At 36.5% G+C, this 24484-nt stretch overlaps 1 protein-coding gene across 2 annotated transcripts in view; it reads left to right on the top strand.

The window, feature by feature from the left end:
* The window catches only part of LOC125830616 (uncharacterized), a 49696-nt gene that overhangs the window by 16151 nt on the left and 9061 nt on the right, over positions 1–24484 (top strand). For both annotated transcript variants that reach the window (XM_049509793.1, XM_049509794.1), the window contains 3 exons: positions 3181–4669; positions 5398–5492; positions 23198–23339. In XM_049509793.1, coding sequence (XP_049365750.1) covers positions 3181–4669; positions 5398–5492; positions 23198–23339 — 1726 coding nt within the window. The remainder of the gene's footprint in view (positions 1–3180; positions 4670–5397; positions 5493–23197; positions 23340–24484) is intronic.

The following is a 24484-nucleotide window of genomic DNA, read 5'->3' as shown; positions in this document are numbered from 1 at the left end:
GTTGTTTCCTTTGTCCTTATGTTGATCCAGCAATTTAATGGATCATTTGGCTTTGCGTAAATGATTGGAAAATTGTGTTTTGGATTCTTGATTACTTTTTATAAAATCGCACTCTCTAGATTTTCCTAGTTACACATTTGAATTTTCCTTTAGTGGGGGTATTACTCATGATACTCTAGTTAATTGTTCGCTTTTCCCATGTGGATTCTCTACCATACTTGTACATCCTTTATGAAGAGGTTTCCTGTCAAACTATTAAATCTTCAAGATCTCATTTGATTTTTTTTCTTTTAATTGGGGAAGTATTTTTTTTCTCTGAAATTTGGCATAAAAATTTCCTCTCTACTTTTGTCCTTTATGTTCAAATTTTACACAACGCCGAGCTACATTGGTAGCCTTTTACTCGTACTTTAGTGAGATTGATTCGTCTACTTCCTATGTTTGGGAAATCTCTTTTTAATCAATTAATGTGTTTTTTGTGGAAATGTGTGACCATCTCATTTAAAAGCTTAAGTTGTTTTAGAGGATATACTTTTATTTACTTAAATATATCTCTAACATGTCCTCACATGTGCGGGCCTAATTGTTTGTTGAACCAAGCACATTAAAATTCTATCAATGAAAGTTGGCAATCAGATTTGATTGCAGGACCTCTACCATCTTCTCTAAAAGTTTAAGTGGCTACAGAGGACACACTTATTTAGTTAGTTATATCTTCAACAGTTCTCATTTAGAAAAGTCGAATCACAAATTTCCTTTCTTATGTACATGCCAGATCATGAATTAGTAACTGCTTCCAATGTCCAAAAAAATAAATAGCAGTTTTGTGGAACTTTCCATTTTCGGAATAGTTACGGAATTTCCATTAATCTGGTTTAGTTCATCAACTCAAATGCTGAAGAAAAATTAAAATATATATAGTCAATCAAATCTTTTTATCCTTGTTTCTAGAAAGAAAAGAATATGGAGAGATTTTAGGTCTCACCGAATCACACGTAGAGATATTGATAACATAAAAGCCGATTTCTTGCTTTTGTGCCAGCTCGAAGGGAATTTTGTGAAGAGAAAATGGATTATGGGAATATGTGACTTGAACTACTACGAATGTGGGTGACTTGGAATTTCCTAGAGAATCGCTTGGGGAGGTGGGTAGAGGATGTGGGGTTTGAAAACAGTGTTGTTAAAGTGAAAAACATTAAAAAGTGCTCCAAATCTATTGGGCTTTAACCACAAAGAACCGGACTTTAGTTAAAAAAGGTGCAAAGAAGAAAAAAATACACATATATATGTAATGTAAGAAAAAAGTGCTTTTTCATTCATTTCCTGAACAGCTAAAAAATCTATTTTCCAATCATATACTTATTATTTAGTACCGTTGTAGGTGGGCATGGAGACAACTTTGTTGGAGCCCAATTATGTCTATGTAACATTTGCACATGTAAAACACTTATTCTTGAAAGTACAGGGGGCTGTATGCTACCTTTTTGTTAGTTTTGTTAGAAAAGCTTCAACAGTTTAAGAGAAGGCTAAGTTGTGGACGTGTGAGTTGTCTTATAAGTGCATCCTTTATCACTCTGTATCAAGGAGAAGACTGAAAAAATGTGGCTAAAAGTAGTCCCAAACATCAAAAAACGCTCGGCTAATAAATTGGATAGAACCTTGAGTTAGAAGATAGAGTGTTTCATTTTGTGTAATCAACATGCCTTAATTTTCAGGACACAAGCAGCTTGGAATATGTTGTCTTGGTGTTTAAGCTTCTCCACTTGGGGATTCATAAGAAAAAAGAAGAGCAAATCAGTTAGATATAAATTATAATCACAAGTTGGTGTTCCAATACTTGAAACAACTCCAAAGACTATAAGATGAAAATTGATGGGAGGAGAGGATGATGGGATGGGAAGATATGGATCATTATTAGTACAATCATATTATCATAAGCTCTTGGTGAGGGAAGAAATGACTTTCCCTGACTTATCGGTTTGGATCCCAGAGCTTTTTCACTTGACTAGAGCAAAGGAGCAATCTTGATAGCTGAGAATTTGACAAAAAGGAAGATTACACATGTTAGCTGGTGCTTTGTGTGCAGATGTTTTGGTGAATATTTGGATCACCCTCCTCCTACATTGTCAGGTAGCAACTTGTTTGTGATGTGAGATTTGAGATGGTTTGGGTTGCAATGGGCAATGCCAGGCTCAGTGAAGGAGGCAATCTCTAGTTAGAATTTAGAAGAAGGAAGAGTAGTCGAAGACTGTGGGATCTTGCACCATTGGCACTCATGTGGATCTTGTGGAAGGAAAGAAATAGGAGAACTTCGACGGAATAGAGAACGTCTATGTACAGTAGCACTCGGTTTGTACAGAAGATTGAATGTCATTCGTAGAAAATCATATTATGTTGTAGATTGTTTACTTTTTGATATATTGCTTGTATGTAGAGATCTTCCCATAATCAACTAATTATTTACCTAATAGGAGAAGGAAACAAATTATTTATCTAATAGATGAAGATCGTCCCAGATTGCATATGGTGGACTAATTGGAGGGAGTGGAATCAGAGGTGTTTTGAGGATAAGAGTTGTACTTTTCAGATCTTAAAGATGAACAGTCTAGGGCTTTTCTACTTTAGGTGTAAAAATGAATATCCTTTAGAAGCTGAGGACACTCCTTGTGTTTTAAATTACTTATGAGTAGATAGGTGGTAGGTTTTGCTTTATTGACTGCTATTGTAATAATTACTGGAATACACCTTTGGTGTAGTTTCTTGTTTTTATAATATGTTACCTTCTCAAAAAAAGAAAAAGAAAAAGGAGGAGGAGACAATTCTGGGAAAGAACGGAGGACAGTGTTGCAGAGAGATGAAGTTTTGACTAGCAAGGCTATAGTTGGAAAGGAAGATTGAGGGAAGCCCAACGAAAAACTAGAAACTATAGAACTATGGATATTAACTTTCTTTTGGATAGAACTATGGGTATTAATGATCTGTTGAATTCTAGTCAATCATCACAGCTAACAAATTAATGTAAGGAGAAACTACTTAAGTCATGGTCCAAGCAGATAATGCTTGGCATCAGTTTTTTTATATGTATAGATGATCAGATAATTTTCTTTGTGCTGATGTGGTTGCTCTGTCAGTTCATTTATCTATCATTCTATATTGATTCATTGATATCCTACTATGCAGCTGGAGGATGATGATGATCTTGAGAATGCTCTTCCAGCAAATAAGCCATCTGTTGTTCTTTTTATTGATAGATTATCTGACTCGTTGAAGATTAGAGAAAAAAGCAGGAAGGCTCTTGATTCTTTTAGAGAGTTTGCCCTGAAAGTTCAGATGTCAAATGAAATGAGTGAACCAAAAGCATTCAGATCACAAAAGACATCTCTTAAGGCTTTTCAAGCATCAAGTAGTACCTCCAGACACCCTAAAGTGGGGATGTTGACAGCATCTCAAAAGATAAATATCAAAGACAAGATGTCTATTGTTGTAGTGAATCAGGGGAAACAAGTCATCCTAAAAGATCTGGTTTCAGGTTTAGAAGGCAGTACATTGCATGAAATCTTGACATATGCACTTCAGCAAAAGAAGGAAGTGAAATTGAGCTCTCTTGCGAAAGAAGCAGGATTTCAACTTTTATCTGAAGATTTTGACATCAAAACTGCTGAAGCTTTACCAGGTCAAACAGAATTTCAGTCAAACAAGGTTTCAGAGATCCTTATGGAAGGTGTTTCTGAAGGTATCATTGATCCAGATAGAAAAATAATGTTGCTTGGAGATACCTTTTTGGGGAAGCAATACAATGAACAATCTGAATCAAATGAAGCCAAGTCTTCTCATGTTTGCCCAAAGTATTCTGAGACTATATTGGTGCTCACAGAACTTCAGTCAGATCAACATTGTCCTTTAGAAGGTATTCCAGAAGAACCTACTGATTCAGGTACGGATCGGATGCTGCATGTTGAGGACGAGAAGCACATCAAACAATCAAACCCTATTAATACTGAATTGCCTCAGCAACATGACGAGAAGAATTTCCTTGAATATGAAAGTTCACAAATATCTGTAAAATTTGGTTATGATGATATGAAGAAGGTTGCTAATAGCCCTACTATAGAGGAAACAATCAAGGAGCTGAATGAGCAGAAGGAAAATAAAAACTTCAGAGGTTCCTTCTTCTATCTCGATGGTCACTATAGACGTCTTATAGCTCTGACATCAGGTTCAAAAATACCATCTGTGGTACTTATTGATCCCGCTTCACCACAACACTATGTTTTAAGTGAGCAAGAAGATTTCAGCTGCACTTTGCTATCTGAATTTCTTGATAGCTTTCTCAATGGAAGTCTTAACCCATATAAACAGTCTGAGCATGTAGTTCCAACCATTAGGGAGGCTCCAATTCCACCATTTGTTAATCTGGATTTTCATGAGGCTGATTCTATCCCTCGAGTGACGGGGCATATGTTCAATGAGCTGGTCCTTTATAATCAGTCTGCTTCCAAAAATTCTGGTAGTTCTCGAGATAGGGATATTTTAGTTCTTTTCAGCAATAGGTGGTGTGGTTTTTGCCAGAGGATGGAACTGGTTGTTCGTGAAGTATACCGTGCAATCAAGGGGTATAATAGAACCCTGAGGAATAGGTTTAAGACTCAGAAACCGTCGTTGAATGGGGGTAAGAAGTTCAGCCCATATCTGCTCTTCTTTGGGTTTCCAGCCAACTTATAATCTAATTTTTTATAAGATGCTCTATTTTTATATAAAACTAGGTCTAAGATTATGATTGTAAGCATGTATAATGTTAAAGTTCTAAACACTTTTATCAAAAAAGAAGTTGTTTTAACTTATCATATCATTTAAAACATAAACGAGCTCGTCGCACCGGGCTTGCCTAGTGCGGGTTGCCTCTCCTATGTGGTTTGCGAGCTATTGCATAGGAGCGGTGGTTTTACCCTGTGCGCACCCAAAGGGTAGCGGCTGCGGGTTTCCCTTGTCATCAAAAAAAAAAAAAAAACATAAAATCCGCATGATTTCGTCTCATCGTAGAAAAGACCTATTTTCTACTAGAAGTTACTAAACTAGTGTGATACATACTTCTTTAAAGTTGAGAAGCTATTTGTATCCATGTCTATCCTCGCTCTTAGGCCAGATGAAAGAAAATAATAAACATAAAATCGGAACAAACCAATTTTAGTTTGTTCAGGTGATATCCTGCATTACAAATTAATCAAGTTAGTGCAAAAGCTTGGCTATATCTCATCCTTTCAGTGTTATTGTGCACATCTTTGCCGAAATCTTGGTTGCGGTAAAAAGCAATGTTGATTAATTATTGTGGCAACATGCTTGGGTTTGCTTTACTTAAGTATCCTTTGTTTTATTGATGAGTGGTTAAATTTATGGCAGATGAGGTGAGAAATGCGATCCTGAAGTTTCCAGTGATTTACTTGATGGATTGTACATTAAATGACTGCGGCTTAATCCTGAAATCAGTGCTTCAGGTGTGACTAATTACGAATTGAAATTGTCATTTTGGCAGTGTTTGCTTGTTATGTTTGTACTCCTAGTAATTACCAAGTATATCATTCTAAGATCATATTTAGAGTAATTATGTCATGCTTCATTTCTTGAACATTCTTATTTCTCTTGAACAGTAAACAAGAGGCAGTACTCCCTCCGTTTCGTAATAGCTGGTGTTTTTAGTTCAGGCACACCCTTAAGAAAATTACTCACTCCTAGAATATAAGAAGTGTTTTTACTAATTTACTCTTAATCAATTGTATTGAAAAAGAGTATCTCTTTACTGGTTTCTTGGTAATGTAAAATTGCATTTATTTAAGTAACGGTAAAATTGGAAGAAAAAAATCAATGCCATCTTGATATTGTGAGACACCACTATTTTGAAACATAGTGAAAAGTAAAAACACCACTTATTTTGATATGGAGGGAGTATTTGATAAGAAGATATCAAGGAGATGCAGAGGCCAGACAAAGGGAATGGGATGGAGGCAGAGAAATAGGAGAGTGTTTGAGGGTATTAAAAATTGATTTGTACATTTGAAATACTGAACGTTTTGGCATCAGAATAGTACATTCTATTCATTCGAAGAGTGTACAAATTATAGGAGAAAATAAATCAATAAAAAATGAAATAATCCTCGATTCTAGGTAGTCCAGAACTAAGGGACAATTCTAATCTAAAGTAATCCCTAAAAGATCTGAAACTTTTCAACTTATCTGATCTGATCTGATTTGATTCCATGTGATCATAATCAGATAATACAACTCAACACTCCCCCTCAAGTTGGCATGTAGATATCTAACATGCCTAACTTACCTACAAGACCTTCAAATCTCGGTTCAAACAACCACACAATAAAATCATCGGCTGTTTGCTGATCAGTCAGCACAAATGGAAAACCCAGGCTTCCTTCTTTGAGCTTCTCCTTGATGAAATGTCTATCCACTTCAATATATTTTGTTCTATCGTATTGAATTGGATTGTGGGCAATGCTTATGACAGCTTTATTGGCGCAATATAGCTTCATCAGTGGAGTCATAGGTCTTCTTAGTTCCTCTATTTTCTTAAGCCAAATCATCTCACAGATTCCATGAGCCATAGATCCGTACTCTGCTTTTGCACTGCTTTGTGTCACAACACTTAGGGGTCTTTTAATAGGCCGCATTAAAACAAATAGTCCATGTATTATGTATGGTATTATTTAGTACTATGGTAGGAATTTGAGCCTATGTATAACCTCCTACATGGTATTATAGGATGTATTACTAATACCTTCCATTTGGAGGTATTAGTAATACATGGATATAATACCATGGGATAAGTCTATGTAAAGACAAAATATCCCTCAAATCATTTTGATTATTTTGTTTATTTTCTTCATTTTATGTTTTATATTTGTACTAGTAAATTTATTTAAATAAATTAGCTTACAAATTGTTTAGAGAGAGTTGTTTGTTGCTAAATAAATCCAATACAAATTAATACAATATTTGAAATGTGAGTTGTTTAACATTAACTAATTAAAAGGGCAAATATATCACCACATAACGGTTGTGATCTTAATTGAATGTATAATTTGTTGATATGTATGTATATATATATATATATATATTTGTGTGGTTCTCTAATTATTTGTATTTTGAACAATTTATAAAATTGCATACATATTAAAATTACAACTTGCAATTGCAATTTTTATGTGTAAATGTAGATGTTTTATTCAATTTTACTATTGTTTACCGGCTTTTCAATTTTAAAAGTTGATAGTTTATCTTCTTTGTTTTTTAAATTGAAAATTGACATTTTGTAAGTGATCAATTTACTAAGATGACAATTATTTATCCTCAAATCATTTAAGTGAAAATAAAAGGTAAACATGACAACAAAATTAGCTAGTTAGAAGGCCATAAAAAAATAATATTGTTTGACAATTATTTACCTCAATCCAATTACATAATAATTCAAGGGTATAATTGGAAAGAAGTTTTTTATCAAGTTTTAATCCAAACACAAGATGAGGTGTTAAACAATGAACCAAACACTTGGTAAAAATAATATTAATCCCTGCACTATTAATCCCAACATTACTAATCCCTGCATTATTAATCTTTGTACCAAACTTCCCCTAAGATTTTTATTCTTCCTGTCACTAGATTTTCCCAAATAACTGTACAATACCAAGAAGTAGACTTTCTGTCAATAGAGGACCCTGCCCTATCTGCATGTGTGTATGCCTCGACACTCCTTTGATCACTGTTTTTGAATAACAACCCTTTTCAAGTGAGCCTTACAAGTATCTCAAAATTCGGTGAACAACTTCTTGATGTTCTCTTTGGGGAGAAGCATAAACTGACTGATCTAACTTACTGCAAGAGTAATGTCAGGATTAGTGTATGATAGGTAGATTAACTTCCCTACCAATATCTGATATTGGATTTTTGATCTTCATTATTCTCAAACTTAATTTTTGTATCAAGAGGAATTTCTGCTGGTCGGCGCCCACTCATCCCTGTTTCTTTTGACTGGTCCAATACACATTTTCTTTGAGACACCATCATGCCCTCCTTTGATCTAGCCACTTTCATGCCAAGAAAGTATCTCAAAGGTCCCAAGTCTTTGATTTGGAATTCTGATGCCAACTCATCTTCTTCTTTTTTTGACATTGGTAGCTACTTCTATTTTTGTAACACAGTACATGGGTTGAACTGAATCCATGTTTACAAAAGATCTCAAAAAATTACCCTATAATGGGTCTAAGACATCAATGATAGAGATAATATCACTAGAGTATATCTGGTTACACCAAAAGCATAAAGTCAAAATACATATTCACATTGACTTGTTGTATACTATTCTCAAGAACTCTAAGGGGTCGTTTGGCAGAGTATATAAGAATAATGCTAAATAGAGTGTATTACTTAGTAATGCTTGTATTAATATGCTCATTAATTATACGTAGATTATTTCTTATGCATTTGTGAGAGGGCAAGAGTTTGAGAGAGAACTCAACTTGATTATTCCCACAAGCTATTGGGTTTAAATAACCAAGGGGTCGTTTGGTAGAGTGTATTAGCAAAAATAATGCATGCATTAATTTTATGTATTAGGTAATCCCTTGTTTGGTGCATTTTTTCATGCTATGTATAACTAATGCTTGCATTGGTTATACACTCTATTGTGTATTGAGGAGTGTATTACTAATACCATGGATTTCTAGGTATTAGCAATGCAAAGGATTTAATACATGTATTAATATGATTAAAGACCCAATTACCCCCTCAAAAGTACTTTTACACAGTTTCCACCATAATTGAAGGATACTTTTGTAAATAAATATTTTTATACAATGCACACTAATTTTAATACACCAAACCAAACAATGCATAACAAATAATTTATGCATAACTAATACAAGTATAACTAATACATGCATTACTAATGCTTGCATTACTAATACACTCTATTGGGTATTATTTTTATACACTCTACCAAACGACCCCTAAGTGTACATGCCCTAAAAAGGAAAGGAAATCAATATCTAATCATTTCAAATTAATACCCAACTAAAATAGGAGTAAATCTAAGAGTAAATAAAGCTATCTACTATATTTACACATATGCTATAGAATATTCCTAGGATTCTAACACTCCCCCTCAAACTGGTGCATACAAATTATATTCATTAAGCTTGTTACATACATAACTTGTTTTGGGACTAGCTGGGACTTTGTGAATATGTACGCAAACTGATCACTTGACTGCACGAACCTTGTGACGATGTCTCCTGACAATATCTTTCTTTGACAAAATGATAATCTCTCTATGTGCTTGGTCCTCTCGTGAAATACTGGATTTGATGCAATGTGAAGTGCAACTTAATTTGAAAAACACAAGTTCCATTCCTTTAGTATCTCCAAATTTCAACTCCTTTAGTAGTTGCTTGATCCATGAGTTCGCATGTTGCCATTGCCATAACCCGATATTCTGTATCTGCACTAGATCTAGCAACCACATTTTGTTTCTTACATTTCCAAGACACCAAATTTCTCCCAACTAGAACACAATATCCAGAAGTGCATTGTTTGTTAGAGTGACCTTGCCCAATCTGCATCTGAATATCCAACCATGTTTTCATGTATCGAAGAATGTAAATAACTACATTCCAATGACTATCACAAACAATGCTATCAAAGGCGAAAAGCGCAAAAAAGCTCTAAGGTCTGTTGGGGCTTTAAGCGCAAATAAAGTGTGGCTTTAATTAAAAAAAGCACAAGGGGACAAAATATACAAATATATATGTTTAGTCTAAGGCTAACAATCATAAACATGTATGACAAATATATGACCATAGAAATTGAATTTTTTTTTTATGATAAAGTGAAATATCAATTGCTTAGTGTCACTTTTTCCGAAGAGGCTCATTTGCAAAGAAAAGTTTACCTTAGAACCTTGATGATGATACTGAAGCGCACATAAAGTGAGTCGAAGCCCTCAACACGTTTTGAGCCTCACTTCAGGGCTTAAGTGCGCTTAAAGCGCGCCTTTGACAACACTGATCACAAGGAGAATTCATGAACGAACTTACAACACTAATCGGTAAGGTAATATCAGGTCGAGTCACTGTGAGATAATTCAACTTCCCTACTAACCTTCTATATCCTCCTGAATTGCTAAGAGGCTCCCCTTGACTTGATATGAGCTTAACATTTGAATCCATTGTCAATAGGCCTACAATTTGTCATCCCTGTCTTTTCAAGAATATCAACTGCATACTTCCTTTGCGAAATGACAAATCCTGTTTTGGATTGAGAAACCTCAATGCCCAAGAAATACCTCAATCGATCAAGATCCTTAGTCTGAAAGTGTTGGAAAAGATGATGTTTCAATTCGGTAATTCCCTCATCATCATTGCTTTTGATAACTATGTCATCAACATACACTACCAAATGCATGCACAAACCTGGAGCAGAGTGACAATAGAACACATAATGATTAGCTTCACTTTGTACCATGCCAAACTCTTGAATAACCATGCTCTAGGAGACTGCTTCAAGCCATAGAGTGTTTGTCGTAGTCTGTACATCATGTTACTAAACTCCCCTTGAGCAATAAAACCAGGTGGTTGCTCTATATATACCTCATGTTCGAGATCTCCATGAAGAAATACATTTTTAATAATAACTAATTGACAGAGAGGTCAATAGCAAACCGCAACCATGGATAAAAAGAGACGGAGTGAAGCAATCTTGGCCACAGGATAGAAAGTATCACCATAGTCAAGACCAAAAATCTATCCATCGGGGGCCAACCTTCACTGTTATACCCATCGACAACTAAATGTAGATTTATCTAGTGGTAGAGGAACAAGCTCCCAAGTACTAGAGTGTAAGGCAAACATCTCTTCATAATCATAACTTGTTGCCAGCCTGGATGAGAAAGAGCTTCACTCCAGTCTTAAGAATATACATAGATGATAGTGATGATACAAAGGCAGAATGGGCTTGTGACAAACAATGATAGCTCAAACAAGTATAGATAGGATGAGGTTACGAGTAGAGTGATTGCATTTCCGAGTGGCAATGGAAGGACACTGTGTAGACAAGTCCTCATCAGGAAAGGATTCCGATGGAGGGGGTGAATCATTTGGATGAGGACGACGATGATAGGTTAATAGTAGTGGAGATGCAGAGGAGGAAGATGTAGTCGTAGGAGATGATGTGGAAGGATAGACTATGGCGGGATCCCCAAAAGATGGAACTGGTAGAACCTCAGAAAAATGCCTAATTGTTCAACAGAAGAGGATGTAAAGTAGGTCTGACCTTCAAAAAAAGGTAACATCAATGGACATAAGGTATCACTAGAGGTCAAGTGAGAAGCATCTCTATCCCTTTTGTATCCTTGAATAACTGAAAAAGACACATTTAAGAGCACGAGGAGTGAATTTGTCTTTTCTCGTAGTGAGTATATGGACAAAGCATGTTCTTCTAAAGACGAGTGGTGGAAGAGAGAATATGGTTGACGGGGAAACAAAACAGAGTGCGGTACTTGATTTTGAATAGTAGAGGAAGGACTGCATCCCCCCAAAAACTCAATGGAACATTTGCTTGTATGAGAAGAGTGCGTGCAGCCTTAACAATATGCCTATTTTTTCTCTCTACAGTACCATTTTGTTGTGTAGTGCAAGGACAAGATGTTTGCTGAAGAATTTCATGGGAAAACATAAATTGTTTAAATTGAGATGATAAATATTCAAGTGCATTATCACTACGAAAAGTGGGAACAGAAACACAAGAATTGATTTTTTATTTTAACACAAAATTTTGAAATATGAAAAATAATTTAAAATGAATTATGGGCAATGCTATGGAGATATCTCATCTACTTTATGCATATGATTCCCTAGTATTTTATGAAGCTGAAGTTACACAAATAAGACATTTGAGAGCTATCCTAACCATTTTTGAAGGCGTTTCAGGGATCCATGTTAACTGGCAGAAAAGTTGTCTCTACCCAGTCAACCAAGTGCCTAATATGCAGATCCTAGCAGAGAACCTAGGGTGTCAAGTGGCTTCCCTACCTACTAAATACCTAGGTATGCCTCTCAGAGCAAAGAATAAGGAGCTGGAAGTGTGGAATGAGATTCTGCAACGAAGTGAGCTAGCAAGATGGAAAAGTCAATATCTGTCTTTGGGCGGTAGACTAACTCTTATAAAATCAGTCATGTATGGCCAACCTACCTATATGATGAGTTTGTTCCCTCCACCAGTCAGCATAGAGAAAAAACTTAACAAGGTAAGAAGAGTATTTCTATGGCAGGGCAACAAAGAGAAGAAGGGGTACAATCTAGTCAAATGGGATAAGGTGATCCTTAGCAAAGAGTAGGGTGGTCTAGGCATAAAGAAGCTACGTGCACACAAAGAAAGTTTATTGAAGAAATGGTTGTGGAGATTTTGCTGTGAAGATATGGCACGGAGATTCATTTCACAGAATTATGGGCTCTTGAATAGCTGGATTACTGAGGAGGTGACGGGGACATTTGAATGTTCTGTGTGGAAAACAATTAGAAGACTGTGGCTCTCTTTCACTAATAATCTGAAGTACAAAATTGGTAATGGGGAAAAGCCTAATTTCTTAAATGAATTGTGGATTGGGGAAGAAAACCTGAAGACTACCTTCCCAGATATGTATATTTTGAGCTTGTAACAGATGGACAAAGTGGCACAAGTATGGAGTCCTCAAGGGTGGAACTTGATTTTTAGGAGGGCCTTAAATGACTGGGAGATAGACAGAGTGGCTGAATTGCTGCAGGTCCTAAATGTTTCCCCAGGAGTAAATGCAGGTCCTGATTTGCCAGTCTGGAAATTGCACAACAAGGGGTCCTTTACTGTGAAATCATGCTACTGGAGACTGAATTACAGTCGCACAACGACAACTATCTGGCCTTGGAAACTGGTCTGGAAGGTCAAAATCCCTCTCAATTTTCATGCTTCATCTGGCTGGCGATCAGGAGAGCCTGCTTAACCCACGAAGTACTATAGAGAAGAGGTATACAAATTTGCTCAAGGTGTTTTATGTGTGAGAAAAAGGCAGAGATAAATAGTCACTTGTTCTTGTAATGCCGGACAGCTGCGAATCTGTGGAACATGTTCTTTTGTGTACTAGGCATAAATTGGGTGATGCCCAGAACCTCCTTTGATTTGCTGAAAAATTGGGAAGGAATGGGGAGAAGAGGGTCACAGGAAGACTGGTGGGGGAGCATTCCAGCATGTATTTGGTGGACATTATGGAGAGAAAGAAATGAAAGAGGTCATGATGGAATAGCCAGCAGTTTCTAGAATATCAAGATGAGGTACCTTAGTCTTTTGTATTTTTGGTGTAAACAGGATATAGTGGGAGAGATAGATAGTTTAGTCGATTTCATAGGACAATTGTAGAGTCTCATGTCTAGTTTTTGGTCTTGATGATACCCCCGGGTTTGTAAATCGCACCCCATCAGTTTTCACCTAATGGGTCTTTTGGTGTGAATATACAGTTAGCATTATCAAAAAAAAAAAAAAATTCAAAACGATCTTTCATTAAGAACATCCAATTGCACCTTGAGTGATCATCAATGAAAGTAACAAAATACTTAAAACCCAATGTAGAATTAACTCTACTAGGACCCCAAATATCAGAATGAACTAAATGAAAGAGAGACTTTGCACGATTATTGGGACTAAGTGGAAAAGTATCTCGGGTGTGCTTCCCTAATTGACACAATCTAACTTAGACAATTTGGACAAGCTAGGTACTATCTTTTGAAGTTTGGATAAACTTTTTTTTTGATGACAAGGGTAACCCGTAGCCGCTACCCTTTGGGTGCACACAGGATAAAACCCCCACTCCTATGCAATAACTCGCAAACCACATAGGAGAAGTAACCTGCACTAGGCAAGCCCGGTACGACGAGCTCGACCCAGAAGACAAACCTCTTGCTTTCGCTGGCAAGGGGTTTCGAACTTGAGACCTCCAACATGGAAGTCCCAAGCCCAAACCACTGGGCCACCCTGAAGGGTTGAAGTTTGGATAAACTAAGGTGTCCCAATCATTTGTGGATTAAATCTGGAATGTCGGAGATTAAACAAACCATACTGGATTTGTGAGAAATGAGATGAAAAAGTCTATTTGACTCTTGCCCATTGCCAATTATCCTTCTCGTATGGAGGTCATGTATAACAAAGAAGTCACTAAGGAATGAGACGAAACAATTTAAAGCCTTAGCCAAACGCCTTATTGATAGGAGGCTAAAGGGACAATTAGGGACAAAAGAACATTATTTAGAGTCCAGGAAGGTAAGGGATTGGCTTAACTAACTCCAGTTGCCATGGTCTGAGAGCCATTTGCTAATGTAACAGTGGGAAGGGATTGAAAGTCAGTAATATTAGTCAAAAGATTTGTTAGCAGAAATGTGGTCAGAAGCACCCGAGTCCATGATCCAAGGGCCAAGTGTGGTGAACTATGAGATACAAGCAAAAAGATTACGAATCTTGGCAACCAAAGCTATTGATGAAGTTGTCTGCTTACTCTCTTGATACTACAGAAAGTCTACCTCAAACAAAAAGAATAGTTGATTGGTGTTGGAGCCCACAGATTTAGTGCTAAACATATCGGATCCGAGGGACATGAAAACAGATCTATTAGTGTCCAAAATTAAAATAAATTCGGGAAAAACCTGAAGAATAAATCGGAAAAACTGCTTGCTGTCTCGTTGGAAAAGTTAACGAAAAAAATCTTTCGAAAAACACCATACAAGGATTCCGATCGTAATGGTGGTATTGGTATATGCACTATACCCCTGAGAGTGTCAAAATCGTGGAACATGGAGCTTTTGCTAGAAAAATGCGTAGCAATTTTGTTCTCTTCTTTTATTCTTGTTTTCTCACTAAAGAAAGTTTTTATACCACGTGAGAGAAAACGAGTTTGAGAGAGAACTAAGCTTTGATTCTTTTCACAAGCTATTGGAGTTTATATAACCAAGTATGCATGTCCTAAAGAAATCATATCCAATCAATACAAATCAATACCTAATTAAAATAGGAGTAAATCAAACTACCAACTATATATACACATATGTTGTTCTAACAACATTGTTTGATTTAGTGTATTAAAAAGGTAGGCCCATCGGTGGGTAAGGTCTTGTTGTGTCATTTTGACACTTTCTTTACAATCAACAAAAATATGTGATGTGTGTGTAATGCACTCGCGAATAACGTGTAAAGTGTTCAATTAAATGACGACATTTGTGCCTAAAATCATTCTTAAATAATGAATTTTGAGAAAAACAAAATGTAGCCAATGAATCGATGACATGTGGCATTTTTGGCCACATAATTTTAAAAAAACATTTAACCAATTAACAAAAAATATTTTGCAACCTTCTCATTATCTTCTCCAAAATAACTATTTTGCAGAAACGCACATTCTTCTTAATCAATAACAAAATAGTAAAATTGAATAGAAATAATTAAAATTAACTGGAACAAAAATAAGAAAGCACTTACCGTGAAAGCAAACTTTGAAGGTCATTGAAGGAAGAGGAAAAATCAAATCCACTTCCATATTACAATAGTAAATTCCTCCAAAAAAGAATTTCATGATTATTTTAATATTTAAATCTTGAAATAGGTCTTTTCTTAAAATTTTAAAACTTTCGCCATGGATGGAGTTGAGCTTGAAAAATAGAGGCTAAAAATGGGGAAGAAGAAGAAGAAAAAAAATTAAAAATTGATTTAAAAAGCTTTTCATGCGCAATAAACGAGTGGATCACTCTCTATGACGAGTCTGCCAAAAGTGTCAAAATGACACAACGAAAACTTATGTGAGGTGTCTAAAATGAACAAAGTCTAGTTAAGGTGTCTAAGTGAAAATTGGTGCCAACTTTAGGGGCCTACCGATGGGTTTGGCCTATTAAAAATAGCATGTTGCATAAAAATATTTATTTCAAAGATATCCATCAATTATAGTGGAAAAGATGTAAAAAACATTTTGAGGGCAATGAGGTCTTTAACCATGCTAATGCATGCATTAAAACCTTTGCATTACTAATAAGCCTAACCACCAGTGGCCTCCTGAAATTGACACAATGTTTCACTTAGACACCTTAATTGGACAATGTTCATTTTAGACACCTCATGTAGGGTCCCCCCTCCCAATCCTCATACAGACGCTCCCCCTTGTCTTCTCCAAATACTAAATTTGCGCACCATTGTAATGTTTTTGCCCTTACAAAAAAATTAAGATCACTTTCTCCCTTTTTTTTCTGCCTAAAACATAGCTTGATAGAGAATGGGAGATATTTGTTAGTTCAAAGAAATTTTTTAGCTCCGTCATTTTGCTGAAACCTTCATTCACAATGGATGAAATTTAACTTGGGCAAAATGGTGGCCGAAAAATGGGGAAGAAGAAGAAAATAAATAATTAAAAATTAACTAAAGAACCATTCACGTGCCGGTCAATGAGTGTATCACACTCATTATGCCATGTAAGCCAAAACTGTCAAAATGACACAGCGGAACCCTACATAAAGTGTCTAAAATGAATATCGACCAATTGAGGTGTCTAAGTGAAACATGGTGCCAACTTTAGGGGGTTACCGATGGGTTAAGCCTTACTAATACCTAGAAATCCATGGTATTAGTAATGCACACCTTAACACACGATAGAGTGCATAACTAATTCAGCATAAAAAGGTGTACCTAACAAGATATTACTAATACATAGAGTTATTTTTGCTAATACACTCTACTGGTTACCCATAATGTTCCTCTCCTTCCATATTGTCCACCATATAGTTGTAGGTACAGTTCTCCAATTGTTCCTGTACTCTGCTTCTTCCCAACTATGTAATGCTTCTGTGATTTTCCCAGGCATGGACCAAGATATGTTTTTGAGACTTAGAATAATCTCCGCAGTTAACTTGTGACCTTGCAATGTAAGAATAGATGGACCACTAACTCTACATTCAAAAAAGATTTGAGACATAAAGGGATCCCCCTCTTCATCAAGTTATCTTGTGTCAGCACAGTTTCCTTAGCCAATAACCAAACAAATCAAGCTACTTTGTGTGTGATTTTGGCTTTCCAAATGTGTTTCCAAGGTCATTGGAGTATTTGCTGATTTGGTTGGTTCATCTTCCTATAGGTTGCATTTACTTTAAAAGTCCCTTTACTATTTCACTGCCACAGTAAGATGTCTAGTCTTGACTTCAAACCACTAAATTGGTCAATGGTGTTGAAGAATTCTGTTACTCTTGGTATCTCCCATTCATTGAGGTGTCTCCTGAACACAAAATTCCACCCTTGTGGTGTCCACAGTTTTGATATTGTACTCTGCAAATATTTAGGAATAGTGTCTCTCTGTAGCTTGCTTAATGTCAATCATCTTTCCAGGATATAGTTTTAACTCCATCTGCCACTTTGATTATGGTGTTATCTTTGAATTCATTCCACAATTTTTTTTGATTGATTTCCTTTAGCTAACACCATAAGGAGCAGTGCGTACTGACCTCCTTTGTCATCCAGTTATCAATCTCCTCATATTCAGCTTTGATTACTATGCCCCATAGATTCTATTTTTCATTTGAACATTTCTATTTCCCTAAATCTCTTCTCATTGATCACTGTCTTCCATTTGACTAGGTGGTAACCCTTTCTATCTTTGTTCCCCTGCCATAGAATTTTCCTCCTCATGCTATCCAATCTATCGATGATTCTTATTGGGACAAGAAATAATGATGTCAGATATATTGGGAGAATGGGAGTGCATCAATCACAAAGTTTATCAAAGTCAATCTTCTGCCCAATGAGTATCGGCTTCCACCTTTCTAACTTTTTCTCACATTTCTAAATCACCCATTCTAAATTTCCATAGACTTAAGAGTTACCCCCAAAGCCAATCCAAGCCACTTCACCCCCTAAGATTGTCTTTTAAGATTTCCTTATTTGGCACTTCATTAATTGGGTATAGGAAGCTTTACCTCCAATTAACAATGTAAACCTAACATTCCTTCAAACATTACCAAGATGAATCTCAGTATTTTGAGATGCTCCTCTTCAGCATCTTATAATAGAAGTGTGTCATCTGCATATTGAAGTTGAGTTATTATCAAGTATCTCTTGTAGCTTTGGCAACCTCAAATCCTCTTAACCAACCTTCTCTGTATGCTATCTTAGTCATGTTGTTCAGTCAGTCCCTCCATGAGTAAGAGGAACAAAAAAGGTGATAACGGATCACATTGTCTTAGGCCCCTCTGTGAATTAAAGTAACCTGATGTTAAACTATTAATAAGTATAGAGAAGTTCACTTTTGAAATGCAAAATTTAATCCACTCATTCCATTTGTGACCAAATCCCATCTTCTCTAGCAGATCCATAACAAAGCCCCTGGTTTCTTCAATTGCAATTAGAGAACAGTCTGCCCCCCAAGGCCTAGCTTGAGTGGCAAAAGGTGGAGGATTTGTGGCTTAGGTCACAGGTTCAAGCCCCACGCCATGCAAAGCGAAGCTCGATATTTAAGTGGAGAAGGGTAGAGGGGCGGGTCCATTATACACCGAGTTTAGAAGGCTTTGATTGGTCCAAAGGGCGGGTCACAGACGGATTTCTCGGTTATAAAAAAAAAGGGAAAAAGGACAATATACCCCCGAACTATCATAAATGGTATGCTCTCCGTTATACTTTAAGGTTGTATATACCCGTAAGACTAACAGATTGACACATGACATCATCTAAATAATTAACCTGATTTATTTATTTATTTATTTATCCAAAAAAATTGAAAACCCACCCATTTTCTATAATTAACCCACCTATGGCCCAAATTAAAATACCATGACATTTAAAACTAAAAATTAAAAAAAAAACATAGCTTTTCATCTTCATTAAAAATCAAATAAAAGGAAAAATGTTCTTCAATTCATTTTCCAAATCTCACAAACAAAAACCCAGAAGCATATTATTTCAATCAAAATCAAGAAAACCAATTTCATTTTTTTTTCAAATCAATTTATTATTTGTTGAAAGGGGTTTAGAAAATACTACCACCATTGATGGACTTCAAGCTTTAAAGTAGGTCTACATTCAAATCGAAAATTTCAAGCTCATCGATTTGTTATTGTTGAAAGGATTTGAGAAAAACTACCACCATTGATGGACAAAGCTTCAAGCTTTAAAGTGGGTCTATAATCAAATCAAAAATTTCAAGCTCAAATCGATTTGTTATTATTGAAAGGTGTTGAAAATAATTTTGAAATAGATGATGTACAAAACACCCAATAACCTAGATTCCTACTGTGCTAAATGAAGATGAAGATTTTTTATTTTTCTTTTTCCTAGCAAGCATAAAGCTACAAATTTGAAGAATTCGAAAGACACACGATTGACATAACTTGCAGGGGATGTTTCATATTGAAGCTGAATGGAATATGGAAGGTACAATGTTTGAAGTGAAAGTGAAGAAAAGAGTAGTTTTTGTGAACAAGACATCTTCTTCCTTGAAAAATGAGTTCTTGATTCCATGGTTATGGTGGGTTGAGAAGAATAAAGGGATGGTTTTTGATGAAAATGAAGAGTGGATTTTGGCACCACCCATTTTGGTTGTGGGTCGGGTGGATTTTTAATTTTTGGGTAAAAAGATAAATAAAATAGGGTAAATCATTTAGATGATGCCACGTGTCCGTCCGTTAGTTTCAAGGATATATACAACCTATGTTGCTCGGACTCTTCAAAAATGCCAACTGGTGCGTGTCGGATTCGCCAAAAGTAGTGTATTTTTGAAGAATCCGAGACGGGTGCGGCATCAAAAGTGAAGAGTCCGCGCAACTAAGTATACAACCCAAAAGAATGACAGTAAGGGCATATACATCCTTAAAGTATAACGGAGGGTATTGACATACCTTTTATGATAGTTCGGGGGTATATTTGTCCTTTTTCCCTAAAAAAAATGAAAAAAATAGAGAACGGTCTGACATTATTCTTTGGATTGCAATTTGTTTCAGATTAATGAAACAGTCATCCCATTCTTGAGACACCAAAATCCTGTCAATTCTCGAGGCTATCTCCCCCTTATCCCCTTTAAACAAAGTGAAATTAGCATTTCCCAAAATGGAGGTCAATTAGATTCATATCTTCAATCAAATCAGAAAACCTCCTCATGCCCTTTGTTCTTCTGACATAGTTCCCTTTCCCTGAGACATATCTGGCCACGTTGAAGTCTCCAAAGACTGCTTAGGGACCTTCTATTAATCTTCTGATAGAGCCATTTTCCTCTCATACTAATCTTCTTTCCAAATAGCAATTAGGAGCATACACCCCTTTTTATATGGCAGGTGAAGTCCTACAGTTGTGCTTGAAATTTACAAGTTAGTGTGTATGTACATATCTCTAGTATTCCTCCTTTCCAGATTCTATTATCCCATAGCATCATTATCCCTCTTCTAGTTCCACTTGCCTCCAAACATGCCATTTTAATCCATCTACGCCCCCATAGTTGCATTATCAATCCTGTGATAACCCCCTCTAATTTAGTTTATTGTAGACAGATAATATCAGCTTTCCAATCCCCCATAATGTTCTTGACTACCCTCCTTTTATCCCTGCTATTTAAACCCCTTACATTCCATGATACTAGTTTGAATTGCATCATGTAATAGTTAGGATGTTCCTTCCCTTATCTGCACACACCCGCCCCCCCCCCCCCCCCCCCAAGTCAGCCCCCAATAATTTTCCCAGTTTCAGCGTGTTCTGCTTCACCCACATAGACACCTCCTTCTCCTTTTCAGTAATTAATTGTTGTTGTGTGTGCAAAGGCTCTGCCTCTTCGATCTCCCATTCTTTGTTAGAGGTCAATGATCTGTACCAGCAATTGTGCATGGGCTTCTTCCACCCCCCTCCCCAAAAAAAAATCAGCCCCCAATAATTTTCCCAGTTTCAGCATGTTCTGCTTCACCCACATAGACACCTCCTTCTCCTTTTCCGTAATTAATTGTTGTTGTGTGTGCAAAGGCTCTGCCTCTTCGATCTCCCATTCTTTGTTAGAGGTCAATGATCTGTACCAGCAATTGTGCATGGGCTTCTTCCACCCCTCCCCCCCCCTCCCCTCCTCATCTCCCCCCTCAAAAACTTCTTATGTAACTGTCTCTTCCGCGAGTTGCATAGAATCTTCCACCAATTCCTCACTTAGATTTACCACTATCATCTCCTGCACAGTGTTCTGTTATTATGTGTCTTGCTTGACTGGAAGAGAGATGCGGGATTCCATGTCTTCATGAAGTATATCTCTATTGAGTATGGACCGAGATGAATTTGTTATTTTGTTAAAAATAACTACGCTAGCCTGATCAGGCCCATTTTCCACTTCAATTAATTACCTTCCCCAGGGCCTCTCTAAGCCCAATCCAGAGCTCTTCATTGAAGAAGCCATGTGGCTTTCACATGACTTATTTAAATCCCCCTTTCCAGGTTCCATCTGTACCTTCCCCACATGTTCATAGGGATTTTTGTACTGAGCCACAGAGATTGGCATTACTTTGTATTACCCTCTTGTGGTATGCTTCTGCATCATTTGCAACTGAAATCCTCACCCACTTCATGTGGTTCTTCAACTCTTTCTCCACCACAGAGTTGTCCAATTTCCTCGAAAACTTGGTGCTTCCAAAGGTGTATAGGAACACCCACGACTTTGATCCAAGTTTCTTTGATTTTCATGGTGTTTGGAAGGCATCTCAGCACCATACTCCACCATCTTAGGTTAAAACCTAGGCTTTTCCACTTCCATTGGCCTTTCAGTGTTGTTCACGGATGATATCTTTGTTTGTTTTTTTATGTAGTTGAGACCAAACTGGATTATTTAGGCCAAGTTCTCATTTGATTTTAGGCCTTAAAATTAATTTCAGGAAGTGTGAGATTTTCCTGTTGTGGAGATGAATGACATTGGATTATTCGCTCAAGTTTTAATTTGGGTTGGGGTTCTTACTTCTTCCGGCTATATACCATGTTTATGAATGAAAATACATTTACTTGATTAAAAAAAAATCTTGAAGGGATCCTCATTAGACAAGGAAATCTAGGAACTGATGATTTTTCTTGAAATTTCTACGGTTTCTGGTTGCCCCATTCACTTGGTTAAACTCTTACATTGATCTGCAATTTTTATTTTTTTTTGGAGAATGATCTGCAAATTTTTTATGAGACAAAAGGTTTGGCTTTTGTAGTGTTGATAGCCAATTAGTCGCCATGTGAAAAAACATTTCCGTCCTATTAACGACCAACTTTTACAAGTTACTTTAATGCGAGTTGATAAGTACTTCTCTTAGAATTCATGGACCTAGAAAAGGGGAAAAACGGATTCCCATGATCGAAGAACTTTTCCTGTATGCAATACACTTTGACTTCCCAAGACAGCCTTTTCAGCTGATTACTTGTAGAAGTATTAGATTCCATTAGCAACTTAGCATACTTAGATGGTTGCCAAATGGTTGGGCTCAAAGGCACGCAGCAACTATCTGCAATCTCGTTTCTGATCCTTCTTTTCACCCTTTTGCAAAGAGATCCCACTACTTTTACTATTTCACACGCTTGGGCTGAGATCCTCTTTGTATAGTTAGGGATCTGCCAAGATAAGTGCTTCCCATGTTGCGTCCAAGGGTGTGGCCTAGTGGTCAAATGAAGTAGGTTGAGAACCATTAGGTCTTGGGTTCAAAACCCAGCAGAGACAAAAAAAAAAAAAAAACACTAGGTGATTTCTTCCCAACTGTCATTGCCTTGGTGGACAGAGTTACCTGGTACCTATTGTTGGTGGGAGGTGTCCTGTGGAATTAGTTGAGGTGTGCGAAAGCTGGCCCCGTACACTACGGTCATAAAAAAAAAAGATAAGTGCTTCTCATGCTCAGATGTTTTGAATGAAATTTAACTAATTGACCAATTCAAAAGAGCATTGCTGTTGGGTGATCCTGTTAATCAAATAAAATTTAATGGCTGAAAATCATGCACTTCTGTGCCGGAATCTTGTTACAAGTTTCTTCCTGGCATGTGAAATGCAGGTGGGAGAATTAAAAGCTTCTATAGTCTCTAAACTCTAATGCTTCCTGACTAAACTTAAGCAGTCCATATGTGTGAGTGTTAAACCGCCAGCCTATCCATTGCAATTTTGCAGAGGGAACTATATCCATCTCTACTCTTATTTCCAGCTGGGAGGAAGAAAGCTGTCCCTTATGGTGGAGATATGGCAGTATCTAATATCATTAACTTTCTTGCTCACCACGGGAGCCACTTTTACGATCTTCCTCAGGAGAAAGGTGAGTTTCCTGATTTTAAAATATTTGTGGTTGCACACCACCCATCTGAGTGAAGCAGAAAAAAAAGAGGATGCGGGAAGGAAAATATCATTAATTTTCCATATTATTCATAAAAAATTTGGTGCATGTTTTCTATCATTGGTATATTCACACTTAGCTGTCAATCTGATTAACTAAACATATCTTTTATGGAGGTTTCATATGTCCAGGATGTTGTTCTTGTTTTATTTTATTTTTTCTTTTGAAAAAAGAAAATTGTTGATAGTCAAGATTCACTGATATACATTTTCTTTTCTTTATCTTCCATATTTGCTAGTTTGATAACCTACATAGATCGCTGTTGTCTCAATCGGTCAATATCATTTTAGATGTTATGTGCCTTGCTCATTAGAAATATCTCACTTGATAGTTTCTATAATGGAATCTAGTTTCTATATTGGAATGTATGACTAGGGATAGTTTCTATAATGGAATCTAGTTTCTATATTGGAATGTATGACGAGGGATAGTTTCTATAATGGAATCTAGTTTCTATATTGGAATGTAAGACTGGTTTAAATTAATGAAACAGTGGTGAGGAAAATGAAACTGTGATGTAAAGTGAATGGCAGTAAATTTAGTAATAAGACATACATGCCAATTATTTAGAGGCAGGAGGCATTTCTGGGAGCAAAAACAAGATATGCAGTGAAATCCTCCCACAAAGTATGTTTTGGGGAAGGTAGAGTGTGCATAGACCTTACCCCTATTTCATGGAGGTAGAGAGGCTATTTCCGAGGAACCCTTGGCTCAACAAAGTACATAATCATAAAATATCATTCCGTTTAGGAAAACAGAAAAAAGTGAGCATGCTTCATAAATGATCACCCAACTAAACGAGGAAAAGAGGTTGGGGGAGGGGGGAGGAAGGAGGTAAGATGCATAAAGAAGTGCTTAGGGGGGATGAAAATGAACTGAGTATAATACCTTCGCAATTAAATAAATGATTAGAATACAATATTCGTTCATATTTTTCTGACGTGCTCAAGTATATTCAAAAAATAGGAAAAATTACTTAAAAAGGTACCTTTTAATAAATAATTACTGATTTTAGCGATACTTTTTATTTATTACCATTTGTAGCTATATATAGCAATACTATGATA

This window comes from Solanum verrucosum, unplaced genomic scaffold (genome assembly GCF_900185275.1).
Source record: "Solanum verrucosum unplaced genomic scaffold, falcon-dt-bn FXZP01000027.1, whole genome shotgun sequence".
In the NCBI taxonomy this organism is placed as follows: Eukaryota; Viridiplantae; Streptophyta; class Magnoliopsida; order Solanales; family Solanaceae; genus Solanum; species Solanum verrucosum.
This window is presented reverse-complemented; position numbering and strand designations above follow the sequence as displayed.